The sequence below is a fragment of the Quercus robur genome, chromosome 6 (assembly GCF_932294415.1).
Source record: "Quercus robur chromosome 6, dhQueRobu3.1, whole genome shotgun sequence".
Lineage (NCBI taxonomy): Eukaryota > Viridiplantae > Streptophyta > Magnoliopsida > Fagales > Fagaceae > Quercus > Quercus robur.
The window spans coordinates 47,418,088-47,439,868 of NC_065539.1; the positions used below are offsets into that span (position 1 = coordinate 47,418,088).

At 34.3% G+C, this 21,781-nt stretch overlaps 3 protein-coding genes across 3 annotated transcripts in view; 1 reads left to right on the top strand and 2 right to left on the bottom strand.

Annotated features, from left to right (window-relative positions):
* Positions 1–21,781, bottom strand: part of LOC126689127 (phloretin 4'-O-glucosyltransferase-like) — a 78,585-nt gene that overhangs the window by 13,303 nt on the left and 43,501 nt on the right. The gene's annotated exons all lie outside the window — the stretch shown is intronic.
* Positions 15,138–16,802, bottom strand: LOC126689133 (phloretin 4'-O-glucosyltransferase-like). The gene has a single exon (XM_050384188.1). It carries the CDS (start codon positions 16,644–16,646, stop codon positions 15,291–15,293), a length of 1,356 nt encoding a protein of 451 aa, XP_050240145.1. The 5' UTR covers positions 16,647–16,802; the 3' UTR covers positions 15,138–15,290.
* Positions 18,515–20,124, top strand: LOC126690288 (uncharacterized). The gene is made up of 5 exons (XM_050385401.1): positions 18,515–18,778; positions 18,837–18,923; positions 19,077–19,156; positions 19,201–19,525; positions 19,753–20,124. The coding sequence occupies exons 1-5, from the start codon at positions 18,515–18,517 to the stop codon at positions 20,122–20,124; spliced, it is 1,128 nt and encodes a 375-aa protein (XP_050241358.1).

Genomic DNA, 21,781 nt, shown 5'->3' on the forward strand with positions numbered 1-21,781 from the left:
TTTACCATCGACAGATCCTCGATAGCACCTCGACAGATTCACTTTTGTCGAGATTTAAAGCTTGACAGATCCTCAATAGAAACTTCGATCCATTGAGTTGCAATTTTTATTTTAAGGCAAGGCATGATTTAGATTTCTTTTTTCACTCTCTTTCTCAATAGAAATCTCTCTCTCCCGACCCAAACTCTTCACTCGCACTCAAATCTTCACACCCAAGTGATTTTTGGCCTAGATGTTGCTCCAAAGTGTTCTAATCCTCTTTCTTTTCATGCATTTCATGCATTTAGACTTAGGTTTTGGGGTTTTTCAAAATTTTTTAGGCTTTTGAGTTTCTCTTGAAATTTTTGGGTTGGGTGTTATGATGTTGTTGCTATATGATCATTTGTTGCATTCCATTAGCATTATAACAATGTTTCATGCATTTTGTTAGATGTGTGCTTGATTATTGATGTGAGTGTTGCTAGGTTTGGATTGGGTTTTACCCATGATGCTCTTAAATTTTCATGTCACATGTTCATGCACTTTTCATGCATATGTATTTCTCATTTTTTCTTTTTATGGTCTGAGATTGTGTTTCTGTTCTATCTTCTCTGTCATTCTCAAATAGAACCTCTCTATGGCACCCAAACAGAGGAAATCCATTCCCGCTCGGAACCCTCTTCAAGGTTCCGGGTCATCCTCTTCGTCTCTTCCTTCTGTTCCATCTCACATCTGGTTTTGTGATGAGAAGGCCAAGACGGACTTCTTTAAGAACTTCCAAGACCGTGGTGTATATTCGAAATGCTAGGTCATTCTATCGGATTTCTCCGACACTACACTACCCAGTGTCATTCAGACTCGAGGATGGGAATCTCTATGTGAGAAACCCGTGCGTTGTCCTCTATGCCTCAGTTCGCTACGCGATTCCGAGGTACCCGTATAGTAGTTACCCCAGATCTTGTTGCTGAGGTACTATGAGTCCTTAGGGTAGTGCATCCTGACTACCTTGGCTATGATCGTCTCCGGACCGTGTCTAGAGACAAACTCATCTCCCATTTTTGTGGGACTCCTTCCATATGGGGCAGTAAGCTAAACACTTCGTGCTCGGGTTTTGCAAAGGGCCCGAGATTCCTTAATATGGTGATGACATTCACTCTCACACCATTGTCTCACTATAACTTCATCACTGAGCTGCGTGCTCATTTTCTTCTTTCTTTGATGAAGGGTTTTACCATTGACTTTCCCTCTCATTTCATCACATCTATTATTGATGTCTATCAGGATACCACTACTCATGATAAGCTCATCTTTCCTTCAGCTATCACGCAGGCCCTTCAGCACTTCTCCATTCCCATTCCTCTCTCTTCTTTCTTCACTGTCATGGGTGCCATCAGCATTAGTTTTGTTCGGCCGAGTGAGGCCCAACTTCAGTCAAAGCGACCATGTGTTGAGACGACTGATCTTGCGGCTCTTGTAGCTCCACCATCTTCGGCTCCGTCTTCTTTAGCCCCTTCTACCTCCGCGGCTGGTGGTGTGACCCTCGAGGCCATCATGGAGTATCTCCAGAGGATGCAGGCTGACTTTGGTTGTCGTCTAAACTATCTCACTGATGAGATGTGTCAGATGAGCACCCGAGTGCGTCGCATTGCTCACCGGCAAGCTCGTATGGCTGGTTTTGCTCCCCTCCTTCTATAGAACGTCCCACAACTTCTCTTTTTGAGGACGATGATGATGATGAGGATGATGAGGATAGTGTTGGCTCTTCCGATGATGACAAGATGACGACCTCTCAGTGATTTTCCCTTTGTCATTCATGACAAAAAGGGTGAGTAGTTTTGGTTTTGAGAGTAGTCTTGTACTTAGGGGAAGAGTTAGTATAAGACTTTTTTGTTAGGGGGAGTGTGTATATCTTTTTGAGGGATGTAGTGAGAACTTTATGTATTTTCTTCTTTTATTACATTAGCTTCCTGTACCTTGGTTTTGTGACCATTATATTTACATACATTGTACTTATCTTCATATATGATGATGATGTATGTTTTCTCTTCACCTACCTTTACATGTGTTGTTTCTTCTCTATCTTTATATGCATGTTTCTTTATGTATACAATCTTTATTTCTGTTTCACACATGATGCTTTGATGAGTTTTATTTAAGTGTTTCGGAAAGACAGGTTGTGAAAGTCTATCTTGTCATAAACTCTCTTCTTGCAAAGTTTTTCAAGAGATTGTAGTAGGAATAGATTTATTTTGTAATACAACAAGTGGTTATGAGTTGAGTGATTTAAGACTTCTCTCATGATTATTTGTTTTGTTGTGGTTTTGTCATGGATTGCCAAAAAGGAAGATTGTTAAGGATATATTTTATGTAATTGACTAATTGTTTGACAAAATACACTTTACTTGTAATTGGGTAGATCTAGGATAGGTATAGTAAGAAACAAGAGTTCAAGTCAAGTGTTAAAATCATGAAGATTTGACCAAGAAACAAGTTGTTCACTAAAGCTCGACATAAGTCTTGACAAAATCCTTTCTATTGAAACTTAATGTTGAAGCTCAACATAAGCTGTTTCTGCCAAGACTTATAGAATCATAATTTTCAGATTTGATTTTCAGCCCAAGCTGATGTATATGTGTTGGGTTTCTTTTCTCACAACCCTAGACATATATAAGGCTTATTTTAAAGGCCGTCACACATGTATTGAGTGACCTAATGCCTTATTTTCTCTGAAAGAAGCTATTGCGTTTTTACACCAAAGGGTTTTGTAATCAAGGAGCTTCCCGATCTTCATTATGCATGAAGTGAAGAACTTTACAGGCAACAACCTTTTTCAAGTTGTTGGAGTTAGTCACGTATTGGGATCTATGCATCATTGGTTAGTCACGTACTGGGATTCGTGCATTAAACAGAAAGAGTGCCACTACAAGATCAAGTCCAATTGGGTATTGGAGTGAAGATTCAATTGTAGGTTGGTAATTTGAAATAGGCCAAGGGTAGTTGGTAAGATTCCTTTTACTTGTAATCGTTTGATTATTGATTAGTGGATTCTTAGAAGTGGTGACCTTAAAATCACTCAGTGGGGTTTTTGCCATGGTGGTTTTACCCATTCGTAAACAAATCACCGTGTCAAATTTAATTTCCGCTGCATTTAGTTTAGTTAGTGATTTGTTTGTGCTACCACGCCATTGCATGTAATTGAACCTAACTAATTAACTTGGGTAATTAATTAATTTGCAAGGAGTCAATACATTTTTTCCTTGTCAAAATTTTTTTTAAACCAAATCTCAAAACAGATCTCTAGATTAATTTGTCACTAGCAATAAAAAAATTATATATATAAATATATATATATATATATATATTACTAAAAATTCAATTAAAAATCTTACCAATGAACAATAAATTTATAAAACAGAGTTCGAAGATAATAATGAAATAATTTCACTTATTATCAATTAAAAAGAATATTTTAAAAGAAGTTGAATACAAAAACTTAATTAATAATTTTGCATTTTAACAAGCAAGAAAAATAAAATTTAAATAAAAATATTCTATATAAAGTTAGTAATATAAAGTAGATATTTAAACAGTAAAAAAAGACCCATTTAAAAGTTTCGCTTAAGGCCTCAAAATAGTTTAGGCCGGCCCTGTTTGAATATGGAAGCATGTATATGCACATGTTTCCACTATGAAAATTACTAATGTCACATAGAACAAAACTTTTCTACTTAAGCTTGATATCAATCTGTAGTTTCCAATACAGGGAGGCGAATCTATTTATCTATATATTGACAGGACCTTGTCCATGTGCTTGCAAAGCTCTCTTCTTATTTATCTCTTCTTTTCTTAGTTACTTAGTATTTAGCATCTAACCACTCTAAATTATCACAAACTCAAGCTGACCTAATACCTAATATTACATACTAAACCAAATTAAACAAATTCAATACCACCAAAATAAATAAGAACATGATCATGAGGTGCTAAAATTTTGTTTTCTATTTCTTTGTTGTATAGTTGACACTGCGCACAAAACCCAGTATTTTTGTTTTGCTACAAAGGACATAATTTTATGTTCTACATAGACTCTTATAAATTATAATAGTAGATGATATTCGTACTTGACTAGAGGGTATTCTAGATACAACCAGCTAGTTCATGAGAATATCATCAACCCAGTTGTTATTAGTCTTTGGCAATACCAACAGTTTTTCAAATTTAATTTCTGTTAAAAATTAGTACAATTTAATTTCCATAAGACCATATATTCACGTTGGAACATATATTGAGTTTATAAAAACTATGCGAATTCACTTTAAAAAGAGGTCCAAGAAGGCCACAAGAACTTCTGATATGTGACTACCAATTTTTGTTGGATTCACCATGCTAAAGAACTTAACACGGCATAAACTCGATCAACTTGAACACCACCAAAATAAATAAGAAAATACATGAAGTACTAAACTTAACATCAATCCACCCGTTGTGAGTTGCAATACAAATTTTGATCACATTACAAAAAAAAGTTGCCTATAGTAATGTTTTTTTATTGGTGTTTTTAAAAAACGTTGCTATAGGCATATCTATAGCAACGTTTAAGGGGGCTTTATAGTGGCATTTTACCACAATGGGTCCATAGCAGCGTTTTACAAAAGCCACTATAGGTCCTGGTCTTACAAGGACATATAGTGGTGTTTGTAAAACACTGCTATATGCCCTTTAAAAAAAAAACCAACAAAAAAAAAATAATACAAAAAAAAAAAAAAAACCAACAGTCATGATTTGCAATACAAATTATGGTAATTCATGCCAAACTTGAGTTATAATAATTCGATAAATAATAATGCAACAAATAACCCAAGAAACACTATTTATAATATAGGGTTTCTAATTTTAAGCAAATCTAAATTCCTATTCAAATTTGGAGTTTGAATAAAAAATTTAATCGACGATAGTGACTATACTATATGAGATAGGATAATGCGGTTTTGTTTTTTTGGGAGAAAGAGATGATGGAGAGACTGGGAGAGTTGAAGAAGAAGAGAAAAGGAGGGGAGTTGCTCTGAATGAAAAGAAGGAGATGGAAAATTGACTTGGGTTTGCATTTGGAAGTTTTGGGGCTGGGTTTACGTTTTTAGAATTTTATCATATATATATATATATTTTTTGGGGGGTGGGAGTAAGAGAGTTTTTTTTTTTTTTTTTTTTTTTTTTTTTTTTTTTAAATATTGCTGATGTGAAAAATTGTAAGAGTTTCAAATCCTATGTGCCAAGCTATGAGAAAGTCAAAAGAAGTTTTAAAAATGTCAAAAACTTTGATTTTATAGTATATATAGATGAGTGAACTATTGGACCTCTTCTTAGGATCTAGACTAAGACAACAAAGCACCATTTCATGAAAGTTACTGGACAATTTCTTAGAATTCTTAATATATTTCTCATACCGTAGCCCAATCCTTTCTCTAACTAGTTGAGTTCCTCAACGATGTGCAATGTACATTGTTATTAATTTCCTCCAAAATTTCATAAATTTTCGCTAGAGTTTTATGGCTCAACTAGTTGGCAGCTCCTAGTGTTTCCAATAAAAACATCTAGAGTTTAAATCCTCCACCCAAACCCAACAATCTATTTATCAAACAAAGTATTTCAATAATTTTCCTTGTACAAAATTATAATCTTTAGCGTTCTATTTCATAGACAAAATAGAAAGACATTAAAAGTGTTGTAGCGATATGATCATACTACATGTGTTTACAAATTTGCAAAATGCATGATATAGTGATTGATATAGATTGGTATGATTTATGCCTATTCAAGAATGCAAACATCATTTTGATAAATAAAAATGCAAATATATTTTCTACATTCTTAATTGTGTGTTATTAAATTTATTTATTTCTTTTGTTAGACTTTGTTTCAATTTTTGCAAAAGCAACTAAATTTGAGGAACAATAACATATTTTAAAATCAATTGTTTCTCATATAAATCTTGGAAAAATGACATCAAAATTTCATTGTATTTAAATAATTAGCGCACCACTTAAAATAATTAATATAACAGAATAAATGTATTTATTTTAATATTAATATTTCTAAATACATTGAATAAATATTACAATGTTGGCTCCATTCATATATATATATATATATATATATCACTGAAAAGAGTTTGGAAATTTAAATGGTTAAAACTAATTTTTGTAAATTCACAAATATTTAATTTGTTATGGCATTTGTGTCAATTGTTGTCACATAAACTAAACATGAGGAAAAAAGTCATATTCTAAATCTATTATTATTATTATTATTATTATTTCAAATAAATATTTTTTCCTATATAGAGTTTGTAAAAATAATCATATATATTCTTTTAATATAAATAAGTAATGCACAACAATAGATACATCAATAAGTTGAGTCTAAGTACAAATTTACTTTATGTTTGCCCCCGTATGATTATTTTCTTCATCATTAGAGCTTGACTTGTTTCATCTTTAATATTTCTATACATCTTAATTTTACTATGCAGTTGTTTCATATTCAATTTTAACTTAACTTTCTTTAATAATGACACTAATCTATAATATTTTCCAGCTTTGGAATTGCCAAGACTTATAGTTTGAATTGGTTAGGATTGAAGATTGATACCATCAGTGTTCAAATTAACACTCTCTTTACAAATACTAGTAATTTGCTTGTGTGATGCACAATACATGGATAATATTTTAATATTTTATATATAAAATGGTTTTAGAGAATGTTGTACATATATTATAATATAATTGTTATAGAACTTTTGTTGGAGCATCCTAATATTATATAATTAAAATTGATTAATATGACAACATAAGTATAATAATATAAGAGTTAATATGGAAGATAAGAAGTTAGTAAAATGTTTAATCCTACATTGAAAATAATAGAAACTATTTTATTTTTTTTAATTGTTATAATTAATGAGCTAATATGTTTTGGACTAGATATTGGACTAGATACATACTCAAGGGAAAGGTGAAGGGAGGAGGTCTCCCCAAAACCTTATTTGGTTAGTTATATTAACGTTAAAAATTAACTAGCTCTTTGCTTTTAGATTAAGTAAGAAAAAAGTAAGGCTAGTTGTTATACTCTTATGTACTTTAGATTTAGATTGATTTTATAGTAATTTTTTTACGTGGCAATACATGATTGATTTTAGGATTAATATCTTAGCTTCTACTATTCTTCTTCTACTATTATTAGGGTTAAAAATTAATGAGCTCTTTAGCCTTGCTTATACCCTCATGTACTTTAGATTTAGTTAAAAAAAAGTAAGGCTAGTTGTTAATTATACTCTCATGTACTTTACATTTAGATTGATTTATAGAATTAATATCTTAGCTTCTACTATTATATAGCAATTTTTTTTACATGGTAGCGCATGATTGATTTTAGGATTAATATCTTAGCTTCTACTGATCTCTTTCTAAATATTTTTATGTGGCAGAACATGATTGATTTTAGGATTAATATTTGATTGATTTTAGGATTAATATCTAATTAAGCTTCTACTATTGTATATAGTAATGGATATTGATTACAAGTCTCTTTCTACGTATTAAAATCTCAAGCAGAGTACATTATCAGCCAAACAGAAACAAAATGCATAATAAAACCACTAAGGTTTTCCTGTAACAAATCCAACTCTAAGTATAGTCTTCAACATAGCAATGGTATCTTAGTAATGTTTCAGTAGATTATTGTGCTTGAGTATATCACTTTTTCTTTTTCTTTTTTGAGTATATACTAAGTTAACGCCAATTACTTTGGTGACTTATAGAACTCGCTAAGTTCAATGTTAAAGAACTCAGTAATCTAAATTGACAATATATTGGAGTATTATAATTTTAAGTATATAACGGACTTTCTTCTCAAAAAAAAAAAAAGTATATAATGGACTTTAGGATTTTTCTAGTTTCTCTAAAATTTGAGCGGCCAAATATTTATGGCTTTCAATTTGAAAGTCTAATGATATTTCAATTTAGTGATTTATTACGGAATTAATTTACAGTTGAAAGCTCGAAAATGTGTTAAAAATACAAAATCTATTTAGATCCCCAAATTAAAATAATAGCTCGATAGATTTTACACTAATTTAATTCTAAGTGCGGAATAGTGTAAATGCGAGCGGATAAATAAACAAGCTACTCTAATTCATAATCAAGACAACACAATAGTAAAATGGAATGTAAAAGAGTAGGGAAAAGAGATGCAAACACAAGATAACACACCAATGTGTTATCGAAGAGGAAACCTAAGAACTCGGCGAAAAACCTTTTCGCTGCCCTCCAAGCGGTAATCGATCCACTAGACAATCAGTTGGGATACATGGGTTAGCAAGAGACTCTCAAAGCCTAATCTACCCAATGTACCTAAGCCCTTTAAGCTCCTACTCCAACAAGGCTTCTCGGAACCGTGTCTTGTCTAGTTTCTGGATCCCACAATCCATCCGATTGCATCCACCAAATCCTGGCTTCTTCCAATACTTCCTAGCAGCATCAAATCCTCACTTAACACTTTGAAAGGGTGTAGTAAGTGTTTGGGCTATCAACCTCTCAATGGTATGGAAATTGAGAGGTAGGAGTTGAGGAAATCCACAAGCATATGTGTAGAGATATATGGGTAAGATAATCTCTAACTCTCAAGGTTTGAGGTTAGGGTTTTTTCTCAGAAGCACTCCTTAAAATTTGTGGGTAATATGAGTATATATAGTGTGAGTACAGAAAGTGTGTATTAGATAACACAGTTTGACAAAATAGAATGTCTCGCGGGTGTCTCGTGGGAAGGCCTTATTCGCGAGATACTCGTGAAACACAGCTGTCTCAATTTGTACTGACTCTTCGTATTTCAGTCATGTGCAGGACACATGCATTACTTCGCGGGATGCTAAGTCGCGAGCTACTCGTGAAAACCTCTTCAGCCTTCAATAGCATGAGTCTTCACACACTTTCTCTCTATCACACAACCCTTACAATCAAATCCCACAATAAATATAGGGTACAAAAGATTGATTAAAATTACAATCAAATTTGGCATGGAATTAAAGCCAACAAAACACATAGTTGTGGTGTGCTGTCACAGGCAACTAAAAATAAAATCTATACTTCTAAAAATATATGTAGGAGTGCAAGTAAGGATCGTTCCCACGGAGAGTATCTAGCCTAGTTTTATGCTACGTGAACAAGGAGGGGGAGGGGTTTGAGTATAATGAAAACAATTTTAAGAAAAACAATTAAGGAACAATTCAAATTAAAATATCGAAATCAATCAAGAGAACAAACCTTGGTTCAAGTCAACATCCACCATTGGAATTTTACAACTAATCATCGATGCAAGTATAAAAGTTTAGCCACGCAAGGCCATGATGAAAACTCAAATGAAAAAAAAATCAGAGAAGAGGGGAAAGAGAGGCGTAAGTGTAATTCTGATTTCTCTTCCCCCTTTTACACGTTAATTCCCCCTTTTCCAAGCCTACAAAATCTCCTAAAAATATTCTCAATAATAATATCCAAATCTAATTAATTAAGGAAAAATATTAAAAATAAAACAAAGTCCTAATACAACTAGGAAAGTAGTGTTTTTCAGCTGGAAATTTCGTACACTAGATCTGTAGGCTTCAAAAAATAAACCACATCAGATACGCGTATTAGAATTTTAGGCAAAGGAACATTCCAGAACGTCAGCAGTGCAGGTGCAGCAACTTCAAGCCCGATTTCGGCCTTGATGCAGCCCATGTCTCTCAAAACTCAAAATGAAAGTTGTAGAGCTTTGTCTTTGAATTCCATAGCATCTTGAATAATCTCAATCGGAGCTTGGATGAGAGAGTTATGCCCAGATTATGAAGCAATGTCAAAGCTGTCCAGTATTGCCCAATTAGCTACGTTTTGCACTTAATGCCTCTATTTGCATCCTAAACCAAAATATAAGAATAATGAGTATATTTAGGCACCAAATAAATATAAAAGACTAAACATTAAGGGAGAAAAAATATGACATTTTGCATTCTTATCAAATTCGCCCACACTTAACTTTTGCTCGTCCTCGGACAAAACTCAAATTCACTTTCCCAAAAACACCAAGGTTGCAACACCATCAGTAAAGAACAACCAAGTTCTTCAAAACTCATAACATATCATGAACAAGCATTCTTAAACAACTTACAATTACTTAGTAAGAATTTTCACTTGAAGATGGAGTAAACTAATCAATGTGAGACTCTTCTCTTTTTTTATTTATTTTTTTAATTTTAATTTTTTTTATTTTTTTTATTCCTATCATAATTTTTGTTTTTATATAGATTTTCAACGTTTGAATTTGAGTTTAAGTTGGACTTGTTAGAGAGATAGAGTTTCACTCCTTGTTAAGTTTTGCTTAAACAAAAATAATTTTACTTTTAAAAAAATGATAATGATGAGTTTAAGTTGGACTTGTTATAGAGATAGAGTTAATTTCATTCATTGTTAAATTTGAACTAAATAAAAATAATTTTATTTAAATAAATTTAAATATTGTGCTAATGTAGAAAATTATGAGAAATTTAGCGGCTTCGATTATATATATATATGTAGGGATGAAGGGCTCAGATGAGAATATTGGGCCGTGGGCCACGCTTGAGGATATCAAATAGCCCAATGACAGACCAGTGCAAATGAAGGCAGATAAATTTTGGACCGAGGAAGAGGCCAGGGCATGATGAGTAGGTGATGCTGTCCGAGGAGCAATGCCACCTCGGCCAACAGTACATAAGCCTAAAGTTCGAATGCCCATCAAGTACTGGGCAGCAGGTAATCGTGCTTGGATGGATAAGCGTTAGAAAGATAAAAGACAAATGAGAAGTGAGAAATATCTGAGAAGAAAGTTGCTACCACCGCATTGAATGCTCTACATCTAACCCCCTGACTGCATTAATGTGGAAGTGATGTCTAAATAGTAACTTTCAGCCTTATAGCTACCCCCAAAGATTTCAAGAAGGTGCTGATGAGACAAATATCAAGAAGATTAGTAGTTTGATCTACACATGGAGGGCTAAGATGAAAGAAAGAAAGGAAGTATAGAAGGGATGAACTCCCTCACAGAGGGGATGAGGAGAAAAACCAAAGAAAACATCACTATGTAACCAAGAACTGTAATTTTTGTATAAGTCTAAGAGAAATATATAAGAATATACATTCCTCGAACTTGACCGAGGAGAGCCTTTTTTGTTCAAACAGTTTGTTCATTCAACTAATAACTAATTTATATGATATACAACATGTATATCCTTCCAATACAAATACATATGAAGTTTCAACTTGAAAAAAAAATAGCGTGGGTTGCAAGAGAGATTCTATAGAACGACAATTGGTGAATATATATAAGTTTTGAAATTTAGATAATAGATTCTTAGTTGGAGTTGAATTTAAATCTCTAAAACTTAAATGCATGTTGTATGTTTTGTTAAAACATTTATTATTACTTTATCTAAAGAAATTGACAAAAACAAATAGGTTGTTGTTTCTATCAATCAAAATTTAGATGCATGTTGTATGTTTTGTTAAAAAATTATTATTACTTTATTTAAAGAAATTGATAAGAACAATTCAGTTGTTATCTCTATCAAGTAAAATTTAGATGCATGTTGCATATTTTGTTAAAATACTTATGGTTATTTTATTTAAAATGTGTGTTGCATGTTTTTAAAAATTCTTATTTTTATTTTATTTAAAATGCATGTTACATATTTGATTAAAACACTTATTGGTACTTTTTCTAAAAAAAGAACAAATAAGTTGTTGTCTCTATTTAAAAAATTGTTTTAGCCAAAATATTGTTGTAATTTGCAAGGTTTTAAAACCATACTAGATTGGCCAGTTTGACCAGTTGAACTGGGAACAAGAGGCCAGTCTAGTAAGGAAAAAAATGCTTAAAATCAGTCAAAACCAGGAAAAACCTGTAAAAAACTGGGAGAAATTCGGAAACGAAAACAAATTCGGTTTTGCCCCTAGTTCAGTTTTTAAAACCGTAATTTGGTAAAACCACATAGTATAACCATGGCTTCTAACTTTTATTATATAGTATATGATATGATTAATTTATAAAAAATTGATAAGATTAAATAAGTTGTTGTCTCTATCAATTGAAACTTTGATGTATGCATGTTTTGTTAAAACATTTTTTGTTATTTTATCTAATTAAAATGCATGTTGCATGTTTTGTTAAAACATTTATTGTTATTTGATCTAAAATGCATGTTGCATGTTTTGTTAAAACACTTATTGTTATTTTATCTAAAAAAAATGATAAAAACAAATAAGTTGTTATCTCTATCAACTAAAACTTAGATGTAAGTTGCATTTTTTAAAAAAAAAAATTGTTTTATCAAAAATATTGTTGTAATTTGGTGAAGCTACTTGGCGCAATCATGGCTTCTAAGCGCAAAATTTATTTTATAGTATATGATATAATTGTTTTGGGCAAGAAATTGTTTCTTTGAGGGCCAAATGGAAGCATGAGGTGTACAATTAGGTTATGCGTAGTGATTATTAGACTCCCTCGGCTTGAAAATCGTTCAAGTGTCATAGTTTCAATTAATTTTTCATGTGGTGTGCAATAGCTTTTATCCTTAGTTTATATAGATGTGTAACAAGTTTTCATTCTCGTGCATTTATATTCACTTTTATAGGTTAAAATGTGGGATCTATTTAAAATTTAAATATTTCTGCATGATCAATTGTAGAAATGTATTTGAAATAGTAGATGTGAACTAGTATGAAAAAATATCTTTCCTAGATAATATGCTGTGAGAAAGAGAACCTGATGGCGTCAAGGCAGCTTGTTATGACTAACCATTGATTAGTTGATATGGATTGTATGTGAGAAAGAGAAGCTGGTGGCGTCAAGGAGTCTCGTTATGGCTGATCATCAATTAGTTGATATAGATTATATGCTCTACAATTATTACGAATATTACAGAGGCACTCATTATTTTTCATTTTTCTTTTTGTTGAAATATACTATTAATTCCTGAAGTTTATCAATCAAGTATTCTAAACTAAAAAAAATGAGCACTATTATTCTTTGGTCAATTTCTGTCGTATATGGAATTCTCAGTTGCAGAACTTAGCAACGTATCAATGAGGCTAATTAGGGGCAATGTGAATGCACCAATTTCATGCTTCACAATCCAAATGTAGAACCCGTCCTTGATTTGGTAAAAGAGTTTAATAAAGGACCAATTAGCCCCTATGATGCTGATAAATTAAATTGTGAAATTGAGAGATCTAAGGCACCTCAAAGTTATAGCCTTAAATTCTATTCTGGCTTGCCCAAGGTAAATTACAAAAGTTTACCCAATGGGCTGATAATCCTTTCCTTAATTAAACAAGACCTTCAAACAGAAGATTGCAAATCTCATCACTTCCAACCAGCTCTTGTGGTTGCATTAGTTTCCTTGTCCAGCCTTCATCATATATAAACATGACGACGTATGCATTTAACTCCATATTGCAACTAAGCAAAAAAAAAAAAAAAGTTCTTGCTGCAACTCCAAATTTTAATGTCTTCACTTGGATATCATAGCCCAATATGTTGGATCATCTCCATTATATAACCGAGCTAACCGTTTCATCAGCAGCTCTCACATGGTCCCACTACCAGTTGAGAAGACCGACAACTTTCTAATGTACTCTAGCTTAGAAAGAAATAAAATTTCCCAATGTAGCACCTCTAGGCGCAACAAAGAAAATGGATGTGAATTAAGTTTAGGCTGCATTTGGCTTTAAGGATTTAGAATCAATGGATGTGAAAAAGGTAATTGTTGGTACTAATTGCTTTAATTGAATTTAAGAACACATTCAATATTTGTGTCTTACTGTTTTTAGTATGTTATCTGGATAAAAAACACAAAAGATTAAGAGAAAACAAGATAAAAAAGTGAGAGTTTTGTAAAAATTGAAAACAAACATTACCACCACCATAGAAACTTCTGTCAAGAATCATCTCTGTTGTTTAATTTTAATTTTTCCTACCTTTGTTCTTTTAAATTTTAGTATCTGTTTTGAAAATACTAGAACTCAATTAGTCTAATTATTGTTGTCAAGAACTATTTCTTGCAATCTTAGGCTCTACAATCCTAGTGTCAACAGACTTGGGCATCATCCCATGAATACAGCAAAAATCTAAAGTTGATCAGTATTGTGTTTTTGCCAAGTTCCGTGACTATACATAAGTACAAATCCAACTGCGCCTAACTGCCTAAGTCTTCCTTCAGTCAAAACTCCTCACAAAACCCACCATTAACGAACCCCAAAAGCCAATTACAAACCCAGCCTTCTTCTCATATGAGCTATGGAGGTGCAACAAATTTGAAGTCTGAATTTATTGATGGGTATTTTTTGGATTTTTTGGTTTGCCATTGAATTTTTATTATATATTACGTTCTTCTATAGGATTATAGACTTCACAATGAATTAGGTATATAAATTCAAATGAACAGGATTATATTGAAAATTTTAACAACCAGGATCCAACCGCCACATCAAGATTATCGGCCAAAAAAATTATATTAATGAGTCGTGAGTCATAAATATTCCCATCTTGGCTTAAGCCTATACAAACTCACATTTGCAAACCATTTCTTGCATGTTGAAAAGCGAAGGAGGAAAAAAAAATGGTGTACAATGTTTCATTCTTAGATCATGTGATCAAAATGGTGGATGGTCATCTATATATACTGGCAGATATTTGTGCGCAAGGATTTCTGTCTTGATGGCTAGCTGTGGAGCGTTGTTGTTCTTGGTACATACAGATATTTTCAATACTGTATTGAAAATATTATAATAAATTTGGAATGAACTCTTGCTCAAATCTTAACCTCTCCTTATGAGTAAGTGAGTCTTGAGTTTATAATAAAGTTATTCTTAATATTCATTTTCCTTCTTTTAAATTTGTGGCACTGGATAGTCTACACATTTTCTAATGTTTTATTGCAGCTCTCTATTGTTGATTTCTTTTGTTTTTGTGAACACGTTTTATTGCAGCTCTCTATTGTTGTTTTCTTTTTGTTTTTGGGAACACCATGGCACAATAAAACATTAGAAAAGGTGTAGACTATCCAATCTAGTAACAAATAAAGAAAGAAAAGGTAAGACAAAAGGGGAAAAACATAAATTAATCAATATACAATCGTTTATCTCCACTATTTTATATCTATATTCACAATTTATATAAAGATGTACATATATTAATATATGAAAGTGGACATAAAAACAAACACTTCTTTTATTTCAACAGCAGACCTACACTCTTTCAACAACGACATTACCTTCACCAATCTCATCCACAAAAGCTTTGAGGTTGTTATAGGAAGAACCACCTTCGTTGGCAGCCTCCATCGCCAACTCCTTCCATTTCTTGGCATTCCTTCTAATTGCTTCTCCTCTCTCTCCATCTCCCACAACTAATTCCAAGCATCTCTTAATCTCATCACCTTCAGCAATCCCATCCTTATTCACTATCATCCTCACTCCTGTCTTCCATACATCTTCAATTAGCTTCGCATTCGTCCCTTGATCAGACCACTGTGGAAATGCTACCATTGGCACCCCTGAAACCAAACTCTCCAAAGTTGAATTCCACCCACAATGTGTCACAAAGCACCCTAGTGAAGGATGTGACAATACCTCCACTTGGGAACACCATGGCACTATCATTCCCATTTGTTCCAATTCCTCTCTGCAACTCAACTTCTCTTCTTCTCCATTTTCCTTAGCTCTTATTACCCACAGGAAGGGCCGCCCACAACCCAACAATCCGCGTGCAATTTCCTCCATTTGTTGCTTCATTAAGACCGCTAAGCTCCCAAATGAAACATAAATAACCGATGATTCAGGCTTAGAGTTGAGCCATTCGATGTAGTCTTTGGAATCATCTCCTCCAAATGACTTATCTGATCGAAACAGTGGCCCAACTGCAACCAAATTAAACTTTTCAATCGCCTTCAAGGCCTCAGGCTCTAGTGCATCAAAGGTATTCACTAGAACTCTAGGATTGTTCTCTTTTTCAAGCGCTTCAAAGTGGGCTTGAAATGTTGGGAGAGGAGAAGTGTGAGTGTTGGAAGCAAGCAAAAAGGATGGAAGGTCACGGCTAGTGAGTAATGGTAGTCCCGGTAACGTTATCGAAGATGAGGGGTAGTCATTTTTGTCGTTTCTGATAACATCGGCAAAACCGTTGAAGTAGTAGTAATATATGTCCAAAACCATGGCAGGTTGAATCCAAAGAAGCGTGGAAGGAAGGTGAAGTTCACGCGCCACGTCAGCAGCCCAAGGTAGAAGCAGTGTGTAGACTAAGCAAGTAAAGGGGCGACCCTGGTTGGCGCTGGACACAATAAGGTGAGTGAGAGTTTTGGAGCCATTGCACTTGAACTGATCGAAGTGGTTCTGGGAATCATCCAGGGAAAATCCGTCGTCGTAGCCATCAGAGAAGGTGACAAACGACAAGCCGTCGGGAGGAGGACTCTTGATCATGCGACGGTGGGTACTAATGGTGATGGCAAAAGTGACCTGCGCTCCCAAGTGAATGAGACGCTTAGCGAATTGGAGGGAAGGGTTGACATGGCCTTGCGCTGGGAATGTAACGAGAAGGAAGTGAGCCATGATATATTCTGTTGGATTTTGGTCCGTGTGTTGAGGTGTTGTGGGTTGTGACTTGTGAATATAATAAGCTTGAAAGGGGATCGTTTTGTGTTCTTGGAAATGGAGATTACATGGGACCTGACATGAGTCATTGAGTTGTACTGTGTAAATTGACGTTTGCGGTAACAATTTGAAGGACCATATTATGTTCGAAATGATAAGGGAAGCTGGCCAAAGAATATTCCTCGAAGTTTCTACAATCTAATTCAATTTTACTACTTAAAAATGGTTGGTTAATGAAGTATTGGTTAACTCCGGTGTCCGACAAGAAGAGGACGGTGTAGGTAGAATTTCATTGTCCTCAATTAATAAAGTTTGTCTTTAAGATAGTTGTCCACTAGGACTGTGAAGTCCGTGGTTTGAACTAATTCTAATCCATGATTGCTTTGGAGTGGCATGCAAGCCTTGATTTCCTATTTGAAGTGTGTTGCCGTGTGTGTGGCTTGAATTGCCACCAGCCCAAAGTCAGTCATAAGTAAGCCGAATTCAACTAGGAATATAATTCCTAGTACAACCGACCTATAATATATACATATATATATTAGGTTTGTGTTGAACGGCAATACAGAGAGAGAATTAGAGTAATTCCTAAAACTCTAGCAGCAGCCGCATAAGAAGAAGAATTGTATTTTTTTGTCTTGTGGGTGATAGAGAGTTAGGATGTATTGAGATTTGGGTTTCTTGAGAGTGTTCTTGTGCACTATTGTATCTCCCTATTTTTATAGTGAAATTTCTCCGTCCTCTCCATGGAGGTAGGTAGTTTGCCGAACTACGTAAATTCTTGTGTTCTTTGTGTGTGCTTGTTATTTAATTTCCGCTTATTTACTATTATTGATTTGAGTTTTGGGGTACTATCTGCACAACAAGTGGTATCAGAGCAAGGTTAGGATTCAATCCTTTGAATACAGTAAAGATGTCAAGCACAAAGTATGGTGTAGAGAAGTTTTGTGGTAAGGGAAATTTTTCACTTTGGCAAAGTCGAATGAAGGATCTCCTAATTCAACAAGGAGTTCACTAGGCCTTGCTTGGGAAGGAGAATAAACCGGAAACGATGAAGGATGTAGAATGGGTAGAGATGGATGAGAAAGCAGCTAGCGCTATTCGTCTCAACCTAGGTGATGAGGTCATTCACAACATCCTAGAAGCAAAGACCGCAAAGGAGGTTTGGGAAAAACTAGAAGGTCTTTATATGAAAAAGAATCTGATGAACAAGTTGTATGTGAAGAAGCAACTGTATAGTTTGCATATGAAGGAGGGTTCAGATCTGTTGGAGCATCTCAACACATTTAATATGTTAAACACCCAACTGTTAAGTTTTAGGGTGAATTATGAGGATGAAGATAAAGCGTTACTCTTATTAGCATCGTTTCCTACTTCTTTTGATCATCTAGTAACTACGTTGATGTACGGGAAAGAGACTATAGTACTCGAGGAGGTGACTAGTGCTCTCTTGTCACACATAAAGATGAAGTAAGATGGTAATGGTTCTCAGGTTGATGGACTTATTGTAAAGTTTGAGTCAAGCAATAGGGGTAGAAGCAGGTCAAGAGGACGAAACTCCAACAGGAATAGATCACAATCTAAATCACGTGCAAAGAAATATGTAGAGTACTTTTATTGTCACAAGAAAGGGCACTACAAGAATTAGTGTAAAGAGTTGAAAGAGCATTTAGAGGAGAAGAAGAATGGAAAAAAAGCCTTTATAATCAGCTAGTGTTGCTGAAGAAATATCAGATGACAATAAAGTTGGTGCAGATTTACTTTCAGTCTCATCAGGTAACAATGTTCTATTGGAATCTTGGGTTTTAGATTTAGCATGCTCATATCATATGACTCCAAAGAAGGATTGGTTTGACACGTATAAGCCTTACAACGGTGGTATGGTCCAAATGGGTAATGATGCTACATGCCCGATTATTGGGATTGGTATTGTGAAGATCAAGATGTTTGATAGAGTTGTGAAAGTTCTTAGTAATGTCAGAGATGTTCCAGATCTTAGAAAGAATTTAATTTCTTTAGGAGTATTGGATGATTTGGGCTATTCATACTCATCAAAGGGTGGAATCATGAAGATTACTAAAGGTGCTTTGATGGTGATGAAGGGACAGAAAATAAGCACACTTTACATATTGATTGGGAACACAGTTGTAGGAAGAGTTGCAGTCACCACTCCAGTGGAGTTCTGCACTGATGACACAAAATTATGGCATATGTGACTTGGTCATATTGGTGAACGTGGTATGTTAGAGTTGCACAAGAGAAATTTATTGAAAGGGGTGAAGACATGCAAGCTAGAATTTTGCAAGTATTGTGTGTATGGGAAGCAGTATAGAGTCAGTTTCAAGATAGACTCTCATACAAGTAAGGGTGTTCTTGACTACATTCATTCAGATGTTTGGGGACCAGTATCAGTTTCTTCTCATAGCGGTGCTCAATACTTCGTCAGTTTCATTGATGACTATTCTAGAAAGGTATGGATTTATTTTATGAAGCATAAGTCTGATGTGTTTGGCAGATTTAAAAAGTGGAAAGCAAAGGTTGAGAATCAGACTGGCAGGAAAATAAAATACCTTAGAACAGATAATGGAGTAGAGTATAGAGATAAAGAATTTATAAGATTTTGTGAATTAGAAGGAATTACTCGTCACTTCTCAGTTAAAGGAACTCCACAGCAGAATGGGGTTGCAGAGAGAATGAACAGAACCTTAGCAGAAAGAGCCAGATGCATGAGATTGAATGCAGGGTTGCCTAAGGTGTTTTGGGCAGAGACAGTTAACACAGAAAGCTTCATTATTAATAGATCTCCATCATCAGCCATTGATTTCAAGATTCTAGGAGAGGTTTGGTCAGGTAGACAGTTGATTATTCGAGTCTAAAAATCTTTGGTTGTCCAGCTTATGTGTATGTGCAGAGTGGAGAGCGTTCTAAATTGGATTCGAAGTTAAGAAAATGCATATTTCTTGGTTTTGAAAAAGGTGTTAAAGGCTACAGGCTTTGGGATCCAATCTCATAGAAAACGGTGACTAGCAGAGATGTCATATTTGATGAAGCCTTTATGTTAAAACAGAATGAATCAGAGACATGTGATGATAGTCCACAGGAGAAATTAACTGTTGAGGTGGAGTTTGAAGAGAATAGTTCACCCAGTGAGAAGGGTGATGTTGAGATTGATCCACAACAACAACAAGAAGAGTCTTATTCAATTGCTAAAGGTAGAGAGAAGCGGGTTCACAAAGCACCACAGAGATATGGCTTTGAAGACATGGTTAGCTTTGCTCTCATAACTAGCAGTGGAGATCCATTGTCTTACAGGGATATAGAAGAGATGAGATCACTACAGAAGAATAAGACTTGGGAATCCTCTAATATGTTGACAAAGTCAATTCCAACAGATAAGTTCAAGAGTTACTTGGACTTGGTTGATGTTTGTAGCTTGTAAGCCCTTAAGGGCTAAGGTGGAGGCGATGGAGGAGTTTGCTAGTGTAGTTTGATCAATTCAAGCCAAGGTGGAGATTTGTTGCCGAGTGTGTGGCATGAATTACCACCAGCCCAAAGTCAGTCATAAGTAAACCGAATTCAACTAGGAATATAATTCCTAGTACAACCGACCTATAATATATATATATATATATATATATATTAGGTTTGTGTTGAACAGTAATACAGAGAGAGAATTAGAGTAATTCCTAAAACCCTAGCAGTAGCCACATAAGAAGAAGAATAGTATTTTCTTGTCTTGTGGGTGAGAGAGAGTTAGGGTGTATTGGGATTTGGGTTTCTTGAGAGTGTTCTTGTGCACTATTGTATCTCCCTATTTTTATAGTGAAATTTCTCCATCCTCTCCGTGGAGGTAGGCAGTTTGCCGAACCACGTATATTCTTGTGTTCTTTGTGTGTGCTTGTTATTTAATTTCCGCTTATTTACTGTTATTGATTTGAGTCCTGGGGTGCTATTTGCACAACAAAGTGCAATACTACTTAGTAATTGTTTTAGGAGTAGTTTTTATAGCATGTTGAATTCCCAACCGGCTTAGATATCCAAGTTCAACTTGGAAGATATTTGGACCTCACGCATTCAATCCATTGACTGGTTTGGAATGGTAGCAAATTACTAGATATCCTTGAGATGAGAACTAGAGTTCTACTTGAAGCGGGGGGAGTGCCCCCTGAACTTCCAAATTTTTTCCACTGCTAATATAGTACATATATCATTATGCCCTCCTTGACAAAAGAAGATACTAGACGTAGTTGTGCACAAAAGGCAGATTCTACTATTATAGAAAATCATGTGGGAGACCCACCTAATAATGATTTGAAAAAAAGAAGAAGAAAATTCTATAGCAAAATAAAATAGGAATCACACAACGTCATCCTATTGCCATAAGGAAATTGGAAATCATGTGGGAATGGGACCCACCTAATAATGATTAAAAAAAAAAGATCTTAAAACAAAACGAAATAGGAAAGATATATTCAAGATTATTGAGTGTGAACAAATTATGCAGTGGTTTCAAAATATGAAAAATCGTCGAGGGCAATTGAGTAAATTAAGCTAGGTGTAAAAAGACAAATTAAAGTTTAGATTTTATGTTACATTCTATATGACAATTACATTAGCATATGGTTGTTTATTTATTTTGTTATTAATATTGATTAATTTTTTTAGATTTGTTTTTTACTTTTACATTAGCCAATTAATATTGATTACTTACAACCCAACAGTCCGCATGCAATTTCCTCCATTTGTTGCTTCATTAAGACTGCTAAGATCCCAAATGAAACATAAATAACTAATGATTCAGGCTTAGAGTTGAGCCATTCGATGTAGTCTTCTTAAACATCTCCTCCAAATGACTTATCTGATCGAAGTAGAGGTCCAACTGCTACCAAATTAAACTTTTCAATCGCCTTCAAGGCCTCAGGCTCTAGTGCATCAAAAGTATTCACTAGAATTCTTGGATTGCTCTCTTTTTCAAGCACTTCAAGGTGGGCTTGATACATTGGGAGAGCATAAGTGTAAGGATTGGAAGCAAGCAAAAAGCGAGGGAAGGTCACGGCTAGCCGTGAGTAATGGTAGTCCCTGTAACTCTATCGAAG